This window comes from Notolepis coatsorum, assembly GCF_963971535.1.
Source record: "Notolepis coatsorum genome assembly, chromosome: 1".
Classification (NCBI taxonomy): domain Eukaryota; kingdom Metazoa; phylum Chordata; class Actinopteri; order Aulopiformes; family Paralepididae; genus Notolepis; species Notolepis coatsorum.
The window spans coordinates 196,673,450-196,686,439 of record NC_140165.1 but is presented as its reverse complement, the minus strand read 5'-3'; the positions used below and the strand labels follow the sequence as shown (position 1 = coordinate 196,686,439).

General features: G+C 48.6%; 1 protein-coding gene across 1 annotated transcript in view; it reads left to right on the top strand.

Moving 5' to 3' along the window:
* gria4a (glutamate receptor, ionotropic, AMPA 4a) overlaps nt 1–12,990 on the top strand; it is a gene marked incomplete at both ends in the record, with an annotated part of 485,354 nt that overhangs the window by 445,154 nt on the left and 27,210 nt on the right. Inside the window, one exon of the mRNA XM_084308626.1 lies at nt 9,690–9,937. Coding sequence (XP_084164752.1) covers nt 9,690–9,937 — 248 coding nt within the window. The remainder of the gene's footprint in view (nt 1–9,689; nt 9,938–12,990) is intronic.

The window sequence follows — 12,990 nt, the reverse complement described above, 5'->3', positions numbered from 1 at the left end:
ACAATCAATGATACATGTTAGGGTAGCATCAGATCTTGAACCCAAGAGCAGAACACAAGAGGAGAGGAGAATGAGGCGGTTTAGGATGTTTAATCACTAGGTACTGTACCAAGCAGACAGGGTTTGAGTGACAGAATGTGCGACAGGAGAGAGCAGGGTCATTCCGTGTGATTCCCAGGGAACGGCTTGACTGGTGGTGTCTCGGGATGGAGCGAAGACTGGAGGGTGTGTGATCCTACACACAGAAAAACAGGGTTAGGAAAAGGCAAAAATAGAGACAGCGTAAGCAACAGGTTCTAGTCCTCATACCCAGGCAGGTGAAGCAACACTCGGACGAGGAGTGGCAGGAACGCAGGTCTCATATCCAGGTCTGGTGATGATCTGATGAGCTTCCGGTGTGTAGGTTGCTCCATGGAGACAGTGTGTGGAAGAAGGGACAGGAAGCTGCCCATATAAGGGTGTGGAGGCCTGCAGCCAGGCAGGTGAGCGAGAGGCTCTGGCTGAGGTTGTAACAGAAACATATATTATATAATAATACACTGATACATATTATATAATATACACTGATATATATATAATATATCATATACAATCAATTGTATATATAATATATAATGTAAAATCAATTGTATATATAATTAATTATAATATACACTGATACATATGGCGGCTGGGTGGCGCAGCGGAGATTGCGCTCGTCACCGACTCCGGTCTCGAATCCGGGTGTCAGCATTGCCTCCGGCTTGGACCGGCCGTCATACTGGCTCAATTGGCAGAGCTAGCGGGTGGAAGTCGATGGGTGGTAGTTGGAACGTTGTGGACAGCGACTCCTACAGGTCGGTTGGGGGACGCCTGCACAGCAGAGACAGGAAGTGGCGGGGGTAGTGTGAGCCTCCCATGCGTTACACCTCGCCAATGAGAGTCCGCGCTGGCAGGTAAAAAGATGTGACAGGCTGTCTCCTCGTGTACCGGAGGGGACACATGATGCAAGGCTTCTATCCTCCCTACAACCGACCAGTGGGGGGAATAGTCGAGCAACGTTCAAGACAGGGGAGGGGAGAATTGGAAACACGAAATTGGGATGGGAGAAAAATAGACAATAAGGAGAAAAAACTGGATACAAAAAGAATATACACTGATACATATAATATAAAATATACACTCAATGACACATATAATATGTGACCTGTGCGAGCTGCTGCGCTAAAATAATACGACGGGGCTCTATGGAGAAACCATGGCACTCCCCTGACTAAAAGTAGTTTCAAATGAAAAACGTGCATGGCTGTGAGTGCGAGTTTCTCACCTTTTACATATCTAGCTTTGGCATGGATTGATTGTTTAGATGGCTAACACATGCAAATATATTGTAGTCTGCCCCGTTGTTCTGACCAGGATTACGTTCCTTTCTACCCCGGTGATGTGCACGCACACTGAGTCTGACGTATACAGCAAGCAGGTCTATAGGGGAAAAACCCTCTGGCTTGTTTGTATTTCTTTAAACCAATCACAATCATTCAGGGCAGCACTGGACTGTAGCTAACTCAAACACTAACTAACACGAACACTAACACTAACACCAACACTCAATTTAACTCTAATTATAACAATAACTTTAACACTAACTCTAATACCAACACTAACTCTAACACTAAAACTAACTCCAACTATAACAAGAACACTAACACTAACTTGAACACTAACTCTAACACTAACATGAACACTAACACTAACATAACACTCACTCTAACACTAACACTATATTTTCATCTCGTTTTCGATTGCCAAAAATCTTAAATTTAGTTATTTTTTCAGATTCAGTGATAGCTTATTTACATCAAACCATTTAGTTTAGCTTTGTCATTTCATACACAATATATTCAGCTAGTTCCTTTAAATTATTTCCAGAGCAAAAGAAAATTGGTATCATCAGCAAACAAGACTAACTGTAATAGTTTTGAAACATCTCAAATATCATATATAAAAGAACGAGTTTAGGCCCTAAAACCGAACCTTGCGGTACCCCACATTCAATTTTCATGAGCTCAGATTTGCCAACTGTACATATTGTTGCCTATTGTGGAGATAACTACTCAACCAATCAAGAACCATTCCTCGCATACCATATGAACGTAATTTAGAAATAAAAATATTATGATCTAAGGTATCAAATGCCTTTTTTAAATCAATAAACACCCCTATTGTTAATTTCTTTTTATCTGTTGCTGTTGTTATTTCTTCAATAATATTCATTAACTCATTGACCGCCGGGAATTAGTCGGGCCCCATTCTAGCACTGCCATGCTTTAAAAGATAGGAGTGCGTCACCTTGTTTGTAGAGCTATAACTATATTCTATATTATAGCTATGGATACAATACTATGGCCCATTTGACATCACCTATCTATCGTTCAATATGTGAAAAAGAATAAATGTTTCCATCCATATGTTCCTGTGTTATACCGTGGTGAATATAAGTATTGTTATAGCGTGGTCTGGGGTAATTCCCGAAAGGCTGAGTAATAGGCTTATACGTCAATTCTACTATAAACGTTGCCGTTTCTTGCCTGTACACGCTATTATTCCCAAATCAAATCTATATCATAGGTATTATGTTCCATCATGAATGCATGAAAGGGGGGGGGGTCGTTTCTGATTATTCGATTACCAGTAACGGCATTCGTATTGAACACTAAAAATGCTTATCAGCCCGATCCATATAAAAGCATTGCACGATCAAGCTAAAATGTACGTCAGATAGTCCTTACCTGTGATCGGGAGTATTCCAAAAATAATATTCCAATTGTTTGATCGCCATCTGGTACATCCGATGTCCATTTGGTCCACGGCATAACCCACCACAACATATGGATCGGGGATATTTGATGCGCTTCAATGGAACCGGAAGAACCACTCCATTCGCCCGACAAAGAAAAGTGAGCCCAGTGACATTTGACCATTGCACAGGCCAAGATACAAGGTTTCAAAGGGTGCTCAATACCGCCGTCTAGCTGGATGCGGCCGGTATTGCACTTTGGCGATCTCAGACTCATTCCATGGTAACACCAAGGTCCCCGGATGAATAATGAATAAAAATATCGAAAAAAAGGAAAAACAATCAAATAACGTATATATACGTGGTTGGCGTTCAGCGGTTGTCGGCCAAACACATATATAAAGATTGTTGGCGGGGATTGAGTTAAGGCAGTTGCTGTTGACCTGTTATATTATCGTACTTGGCCATCGCGTCCCGCTCTTTAAGCCTATCGAGATATACCTCATCTCATGTACCTATTGTACTTCATCAACGAAAAAACAAGTACACCTACACCTGCCGGGTCCCGCCCCTATGGAGGCGTAGCCTATAAGACAGTGGGCCTGGTCACCAAACACTCTTCCTCTATTTTCATTTCCATCATAACGGATGCAGTGCACCTTATGTTAACTAGTTGTTATGAAAAGATTAGAGAAATTGCGTAATGTTGAAAGCTTACCGGAGGTTTGCTTACCCCTGGCATCTTCGAGGCATGTTTCAGCGACACGTCGGGCCTGTGTTGATGTTTCCTCGTCTGACGGCAGCAGACCAAGGGGCAGCGTACAAGGTTTGACTATCGAGCCGGCTTGTACAAAGGTAGGCCCTGTGTCATCAGGCATCAATGTTGGTATTAGTAATGCTGTGGAGTATGTTTCGGCGCCAGGGCCGGGGTGGCTTGGTGAACGTTCCACTGCAGTGGACGTTTTCCTGGCGATCCTGGAGCACGCTGCTAACGCTAATGCTACTAATGCTACTACTGCTAATGCTAATGTTGATGCTGAAATGGGTCGTTGTTCTAATAATCCCCGCCGTGGGACATTGCCGCTTTTCCCTCCTCTTGCCCGCTTTATTGATGAAGGTCAGTCGGTTGCTAATGTGGGGGGTTTCGCTGAGTCCTATTTACCTTTTTTACGGGTAAACGGGCTAACAACAGGGTGCAGGCCGGGTGTACCGTGGCTACGTAGCCAGGTAGCTTTGTTCCTGTGCCACGGCGGGGATGAACGATGTCCCACCCGGCCGATGCTTGAGAGCGAATCGGCTCGGAGGGTGGCAGTATGGACGGATGAGTGGTATACTGCTGCAGGATGGTTTGTAGCGGCGGCCAGTGTTATGGCTCAGCTGGCTAGTTTCCTATCCACATTGGCGTCGGGTAGTAGGGCTATGGGTCCAGCCGACATTGTAAACATGTTGCATGTTTGTGGTGTTATAGAGATCTTGACTCAGTCGCAAGCTATAACTGCGGGGAGGATTAGGATGCTATCAACGTTTGTTGTTAGGCATGTTTGGTTGGAGCACTCTCCTCTTGGGGAAGAGGATAGGTTTTCTCTTCTCACAACTCCTTTTTCCACGGAAAGTCTTTTTGGTCATTCTGTGGAGGCGCAGGCGGTTGTTGATCTGGGTCCTACACCGCCTCACGCTGTGCAGCCAGAGGTGGGAGCACGGCCTCGTCAACGACTGTGGCGAGATCCTCGACAGGCGGCCATGTTTCCCCCGCCAGTGGTGCCCAGGGCGGAGAGTCAACAGGGTTCCACAAGGCCGACAGCCTTGGCGGCCGAGGGATCGGCCATTTTGGGTGAATTCGGCTTGGATAAAACAAGCCGTCGTCACTTTGCCGCGAGCAGCCCGCTCCCCGTTCAAACCTCTCTCTGTTACCCACGGAAGCGGGGCTCTGATGCGGCCCCATTCTTCACTTCTCATGGGGACAGGGGCTGACACCCAGTTGATGGCTGAGCCTGGGTCTGTCCGTGAGAATGTTGTGCTGTCGCGTGGCTCCTGCACCACACGTTGTGTGATGGATGAGCCTGGTGTTACAGCTGCCACTAGCTAAGGTGGTCAGCAGGGGGACTCGAGGCCTCTTCTGTTGAATGCACAGCAAGGGTTACCCCGGCCTCGCCTTCGCCAGGCGGGGTATCGCGCTGATGCCTCCCACTCCCGTGAGAGCGGCAGTGGTCTGCAAAGAAGAGGCGAGCGTGATTTGGGTGGTAGCAATATCACTGCAGGGCTTCGGCGTGTAGGAGCCCATGGGGTCCTCATGCCTTGCGTGTCTAGCTGTGGAACAACTCCTCAGCATGCGCTAGAGGGGTGTTCAGGGGGGGGGGGGTGTGTCAACCAGTTTGATGACAGCTTCTCCCGTATCAAACCGGCCCTTTCTGTCGGGGTCCCCCCTTGGGTGCGTCGCACAGCGGGAGGGACCGGGCCAACTATCTACTGTTCCTTGCGGCCCAGCGTCAGTTGATGGCGGGTGCGCTGTGGGATTATTTTCACATATGGCGACAAGAATGCCGTTTGGAGGGGTGGATAGAGAGAACGTTTAGGGAGGGGCTTGTTTTGCAGTTCGCACAACCCCACCCTCCGTTCTCAGGTTTGGTGCCGACCCTATTGTCAGGGTCAGAAGCAGTGACAGCCCTGGCCGACGAGATCCAATCTCTTTTGGCGAAGCAGGCCGTCGTCGTGGTTCCGAGAGAGGACGCGATGTCAGGCGTCTACTCCCGTTATTTTCTGGTACCCAAGAAAACAGGGGGGGTCAGACCTATACTGGATCTGTCCGCGTTCAATCGGTTGATTGTAGCGAGACCGTTCAGAATGTTGACCGTCAAACTCCTTCTGCTTGCTGTCAGAAGGGGAGACTGGTTCACCTCCATAGACCTGAAGGATGTGTATTTTCACATCCCGATTTTCCCTCCTCACAGGCAGTTCCTACGGTTCCTGTTTCAGGGCGTAGCGTACGAGTACCAGAGGTTGCCGTTCGGCTATTCTCTGGCTCCCCGCACATTCACCAAGTGCGTGTCGACTGCGCTGGAGCCTCTACGTCGTCGGGGGATACACCAGGCTGGTGGTGGAATTCCTCACCAGGCTGGGTTTTGCTGTGAATTGGAAGAAGAGTACGCCTCTTCCCAGTCAACAGGTGGAGTACTTGGGCTTGACGTTGAGGTCGAGGCCCATGATTGTAACCCTCTCGGAGCAGCGCCGGGTGTCTATCCTTTGCGCGCTCGGGGGTTTCCGTCTGGGAGGGACGGTCACGGCGCTGCAAGTGATGCGTCTGCTCGGTATGATGGCATCTGCTCACACGGTGGTTCCTCTTGGCCTCCTCTTCATGAGGAGGATACAGAGGTGGTTTTTCTCTATGAGAATAGATCCGGTGAGGGATAAATGGAAACGGTTGACGGTTCCTTTGTCGATATGGGGAGATCTCGCCCATTGGAAGAGGCTGGGTATCCTCACCATTGGGGTCCCCATGGGCAGCAGGCGCTCACACGTCACGGTCTTCACCGACGCCTCTCTCACGGGTTGGGGAGGGACGTGTCGGACCCACGCAGTGGGGGGCAGCTGGACGGAGGTTCATGCTGGCCCATCTACCCCGCACATCAATGTGTTGGAATTGAAGGCGGTCCTCCTGGTCCTCAAACGGTTCGACCACCTGGTGGTAGGCGAGCACGTTTTGGTCAGGACAAACAGTATGACAGCAGCGGCGTATATCAACAGGCAGGGTGGGACTCGTTCCATCCGCCTGCTCCGGGCGGTGGTCAAACTTTGGCTATGGGCATCTCGCAGGCTGCGCAGTCTGAGGGCGCTCCACATTCCTGGTACAGAGAATATGGGCGCGGATATGATGTCTCGGGCGGTCCTCGTTACGACGAGTGGGAACTCCGCCCCGACATAGTCAGACAGATCTGGGATCGGTTCGGGGAGGCCTCGGTAGATCTGTTTGCCCCTTGTGATTATCGATCAGTCGAGCAGATCATCCCCCCTTGGGGGTGGATGCCTTCTCGACCTTTCCATGGCCGCCCGGTCTTCTGTACGCCTTTCCTCCTGTACAGCTGTTGGGTCAGCTGTTGGAGCGGATACGGAGGGAGCGCAGGACAGTGATCCTGGTCGCGCCGGACCGGGGCACGGCAGTGTGGTTCCCGGTCTTGATCCAGCTTCTGGTCGCTCCTCCTTGGGTCATTCCTTGGTCGGCGACGGCCCTCTCACAGCACAACGGGTCACTGTTCCAGTACCCGATGTTGGGCCAACGCCTGTTGGTGTGGCTGGTGGGAGGGTGAGTCTGGAGAGGATGGACCCTTCTGTGGTTGATACCATCCGGAATGCACATGCTCCCTCCACTGTCGCGCTTTACGCGGGCAGATGGCGTATGTTCCAAGAGTGGTGTAAGGCGGGGGGCCGGGACCCAGTCTCCTGCCCCCTGGATGCTGTCCTGAGTTATCTCCAGTCTCTCCTTGGTAGACTGTCGGCTTCGACGGTGAGGGTATATGCGGCGGCTATATCCTCCTATCATGAGAGGTTTGAGGGGAATGTCTTATTCAGCCACCCTCTTGTGAAGCGTTTCCTGCTTGGCGCTCAACGCGTTAAGCCGGTGCAATGCTCTTTGGCTCCGACTTGGGATCTTCAATTGGTCCTCGGTCGGTTGTCCTTGGCCCCGTTTGAGCCACTCGAGCAGGCGCCGTTGGGACAGCTGTCTTTCAAGACCGCGTTCCTGCTGGCTGTCACCTCCGCTAAACGCGTGAGTGAGCTCTGTGCTCTTTCGGTACGTCCAGAGTGCCTGTTTTTTCGGGCCGATTGTGGTGCGACTCTGCGACCTAATCCTGCTTTCATGCCTAAGAATATCCGGAGTTCCTTCCGCTCCCGGGATATTGTGGTTCAGGCGTTTCGTCCTCCTCCTCACACTAGTGAGTTAGATGCGGGCCTTCACCTGTCATGTCCGGTCCGTGCTTTGGGAATTTACCTCAGCCGTACTCAGGATCTCAGGGTTACCGATCAGCTTTTTGTCTGTCACGGTGGTTCTCGTGCCGGTAAGGCACTGTCGAAACAGCGCCTGTCCCATTGGTTGTGCGAGGGCATTGCCCTCTGCTACACGTTGGCTGGGCGGGATCCCCCTGGGGGCGTCAGGGCGCACTCCACTCGTGGGGTGGCTGCCTCTGCCGCTCTCCTGGGTGGGGCCTCGGTGGAGGACATCTGTGCTGCAGCTTCATGGTCCTCCCCGGGCCCCTTTGTAAGGTTTTACCTCATGGACATGACCGGGGGTTCTGTCTCCCAGGCGGTTCTGGGGTCTGTGGCCTTTCCTGCTTCCCGTCCTTTGGTAGGGTAGCAGGAGTGTGTGGGTATGGGCCACAGTGTGTAGGTCACACGTGGTTCCGCCTGTGCTGTGTGTTCAAGGGGTTCTAGTTCCCTTTTGCTCACACTCGGGTGGAGTTGACTGCGCCCCCCCTTCATTAGGAAGGATGGGGTGATGGGGCTCCCCAAACCCCTTGATGTGGGCTTACGGGTCCTCAGGGGGTGCATCTGTCGGGCCTCGCGTCCGCTCTAACCCATATCTCGATAGGCTTAAAGAGCGGGACGCGATGGCCAAGTATGATAATATAACGTAAGGTTATGTATATAACCTAGTTATATGAGTACTGGCTAAGCGTCCCGCTCTTAAGCGGCCCTGAGTTCCCTTTTGAGGGATATTTTACTGGAAACGGGATTTTTGGCGAGGAAGAGTGTTTGGTGACCAGGCCCACTGTCTTATAGGCTATGCCTCCATAGGGGCGGGACCCGGCATGTGTAGGTGTACTTGTTTTTTCATTGATGAAGTACAATAGGTACATGAGATGAGGTATATCTCGATAGGCTTAAAGAGCGGGACGCTTAGCCAGTACTCATATAACTAGGTTATATACATAACCTTACGTTTTGTTTAAAGCCATACTGGCTTTCAATTAGCAGTTTGTTCTTTTCCACAAAAACATCTAACATATGCGAAAAAAGTTTGTCAAGCACTTTCGAGAACTGTGAGAGAAATGGCACCGGTCTATAGTTAGTGAAGCTGTGCTTATCTCCTACTTTGAAAAGTGGGATAACTTTTGCTACCTTCATCCTGTCTGGAAAAATACCTGTCTGAAAAGAAAGATTACACATATAACAGAGGTTTGATTATACAATCAATTGTCTTTTCACTATAATCATATCTATCCCATAACTGTCAATGGATGTCTTATTCTTTGACTTTGACTGGATATGATTTCTGCTTCACTGACATTTCCCAAAAACATAAACTGCAGTACTTTACTATCTCCTCTCCATCCTTTCTGTAATGGTTCATCATGTTTTTTAATGGCATCTGCCAGATTTGGCCTCACATTTACAAAAAGATTTGTTGAATTCATTAACCACCTCATTCATATTTTGTATAGTCTTACTATTAATAATGAAAATGGCTAGGCAGTTTTGTGGATGCTGATTGTGGTTGTACCGGGCACCTCCCAGTGGTCAACATTGTCAGACTGTGGTTGTATTGGGCAGCTCCTAGTGGTCAACAGATGAGGTTTAATGATGAGATTTAATAGGACCGGTTGTACTGGGCAGCTCCTAGTGGTCAACAGTGTCAGACTGGGGTTGGACTAGGCAGCTGCTAGTGGTCAATAGTGTCAGACTTTGGTTGTACTGGGCAGTTCCCAGATCTGAATGTGTGGAACTCTGTGAAGCAGTGTTGCATCCATGCTCAGACAACCTACCCTGGATACATAAATATTAAAAAGAAAGAAATCTCCATCCTAGAGGTCAAATATAAATTCTCTCTCTCTCTCTCTCTCTCTCTCTCTCTCTCTCTCTCTCTCTCTCTGTGTCTCTCCTTCTCTGCCCGTCTATGTTGTCTCTCTGTCTCTCTTCCTCTCAGAGATCTAAGATAGCCGTGTATGAGAAGATGTGGTCGTACATGAAGTCGGCCGAGCCGACAGTATTCGGCAAGACCACGGTAGAGGGTGTGGCCAGGGTCCGCAAGTCGAAGGGGAAGTATGCGTTCCTCCTGGAGTCCACCATGAACGAGTACACGGAGCAGCGCAAGCCCTGTGACACCATGAAAGTTGGAGGCAATCTGGACTCCAAAGGATATGGGATCGCAACCCCGAAAGGCTCGCAGTTAAGGTGGGTGGAATAGAGTAACAATAGGAGGACGTAGTCCTGTTCTGTTGCTGCGCTGTTCCACCTCCCCTACTGGGCTTTTATACACTGGGGGAGAAGGGGCGGGGTCACAACACTTTCAACTCACTCAATTCAGTAAAAAATTAGGGTTAGGAGTGGGGTTAGAGTTAGAAATCATTGGGAATATTATCCTCTATCATCATTGGACACTAAATAAAAATACAGTTTGTCTTTAGTCTGAATTGATGGGTCGAAAGTGTTCAAGCTCCACGGCTGACAGGAGGGAAGGTATTCAGGTTCCATATAAAGTTATACCACATGAAAAAAAAACTGTAGTGATTTATTTTCTTCATCAGAACGTTCCCATATTGGTTTAGACTGTATGGGGGCTAAACTGAAGAAGAGTTTGGGTTTATCAACCATTTTATTGCATAAAATAGTATAGTTTATAACGTGATCTTTACAAAAAGATCTACTTTTCTAACTTGTAAATTAAAACCTTCTGATTTGTCGGTCGACTGACAGAGAACATGACCACTCTCCCTACCTGTCTGAATGGCTGGAGTGTGTGTGTGTGTGTGTGGGTGTGTCATCGATCTTCCTCTCTTTTTTTCCCTTTATTTCTTTCAGTCTTTGGCACTCCTCCTTTATGTCCTGCTGTCTCTTTCTTTGTTTCTCTTTCGGTCTTGTCTTTCACTCTCAAAATGTGTTTGTGTGAAGCTAGGGACCATCCATCCATCCATGCATCCATCTATCCCTTTATCTCTTCCTCCCTCTGTTCTCCCCTCGCTCTTTCTCTCCACAGGGACACCTTCCAGGTAATTCTCTCCACTCCTCTGTCTGTTTTCTGGCTTCACTCCCGCCATCCTTAGAGAAATAGATGGTTGACATGACAACATTGATGATGATGATGATGATGATGATGGTGATGATGATGATGATGATGATGATGATGATGATGAAGAAGAACATACTAACACCCTGTGTCGCTGCGGCAAGGGGCAGGTTGCTGAAACGTTACCATGAAGACCCAGAACCACGATGGGGGAATTTATAGACAAACAGGAATCAGGAAGTGACAAACAGGAAATAGCGGGGGCCTGTCTAATGGGGGGACCACTATGAACCAACACCCAAAATAACTGACAGAATCTATTGATCAAATTATGATCACATCGATTGATAACATTTGGAAAATACTTTGGAATGCCAAACCCCAGAAGTAATAATCAATACACTCAACATTCCTCTCCAGCATGTACTGTATGACCAATGTGTGTGTGTGTGTGTGTGTGTGTTCGGGAAAGAGAGAATGCGGCTCTGGCTAGTTAGACACAAACCTCATCAATTGGTCAATGACTCCAATCTGCATGAGCCCTGGAATAAATACTGAACCCTACTTTGGGTCATCTGTGGAATAGTTTCCAGCCTTTATTTCAGGGCTTTTACAGACTGAAGCATGGCCCCATTGGCTTTACATTGGGTTTGTGTCTAACTAGCCAGAGCTGCAGGTATCCAGTATGAAGAACAGCATGGATTGTGCTGAGAAAGGACTGGTCAACAACACCATTGGATGAACCAGGGCTAGGGGTTGAAAAGTCTGAACTTGCCCTTTAACATTAGGACAACTGGGCCTGTCACATGACTGTTTTACAATTTTAGAATTCCAATACCTTGGAATCAAATTACAATAGGCTACAACTCCATCCCTCCTTGACTTGTCCTAGATGTGTTATTTAAACATTTGCAATGTTATAATTTCAAAAGATATACAGAAAAGGTTAGATGCTGTTTAACCCTTGACTGCTGTGGTTTTCAGTTATATAACTACCTCCCCACACCTCTCCTTTTCCTCATTCACTGATCGCTCAGAGAACTGATGTGTTGTTAGTGTCATATCAACTGAGCTCAAAGAACTGACCACTCTGTGGCTTTTGTCCCTTGAACAAAAAGTTCCTGTGAGGCAGGAATGTGTAAATGTATTAGTAGCCTAAACAAGTGTTTGCTCCACACCTCCCCATCTCTCCTGTCTCCACACCTCCCCATCTCTCCTGTCTCCCCATCTCTCCTGTCTGCCCACCTCCCCATCTCTCATGTCTCCCTGTCTCTCCTGTCTCCACACCTCTCCATCTCTCCACGTCTATCCTGTCTGCCCACCTCCCCATCTCTCCTGTCTCCCTGTCTCTCCTGTCTCCACACCTCCCCATCTCTCCTGTCTCCCTGTCTCTCCTGTCTCCACACCTCCCCATATCACCTGTCTCCCTCTCTCTCCTGTCTCCATACCTCCCCATCTATCCTCTCTGCCCACCTCCCCATCTCTCCTGTCTCCACACCTCCTCATCTCTCCTATCTCCCTGTATCTCCTGTCACCACACCTCCCCATCTCTCCTGTCTCTCCTGTCTTCACACCTCCCCATCTCTCCTATCTCCCTGTATCTCCTGTCACCACACCTCCCCATCTCTCCTGTCTCTCCTGTCTTCACACCTCCCCATCTCTCCTGTCTCCCTGTATCTCCTGTCTCCACAGCTCCTCATCTATCCTGTCTGCCCACCTCCCCGTCTCTCCTGTCTCCCCATCTGTCCTCGCCTTCCATTCCTCCACTGAGAGCACACCTTCACTGATGTACCAGTTCCAGGAATATGATGTATAGATATAATGAATCTGTTCAAAAGTTGTCATGAATTGTCATGGTATGACAAATACAATGCTGTTACTGCAATAACACAAATGCAAATCTTGAACGTGTCCAACCTGCATCTTAAGCATTATGCTTCAACTTGTTCTGCTCTATAACACAAATATTAGAATAGATTAGAACAGATTAAACTTTATTGTCAGACAACTAAATCTGATGGGCAGCCTACATACAGTATTAGTTTACAGGCTGCATATAAAGAAAACACACAGCTCTGGTTTAGCAGGGGAGCGGAGCCCACTGTTGAAGCCCACTGTTGTCCTCTCCTCTTTCCATCTATCCATCCCTCTCTCACCCCCTCTCTCACCCCCTCTCTCTCTCTCTCTCTCTCTCTCTCTCTCTCTCTCTCTCTCTCTCTCT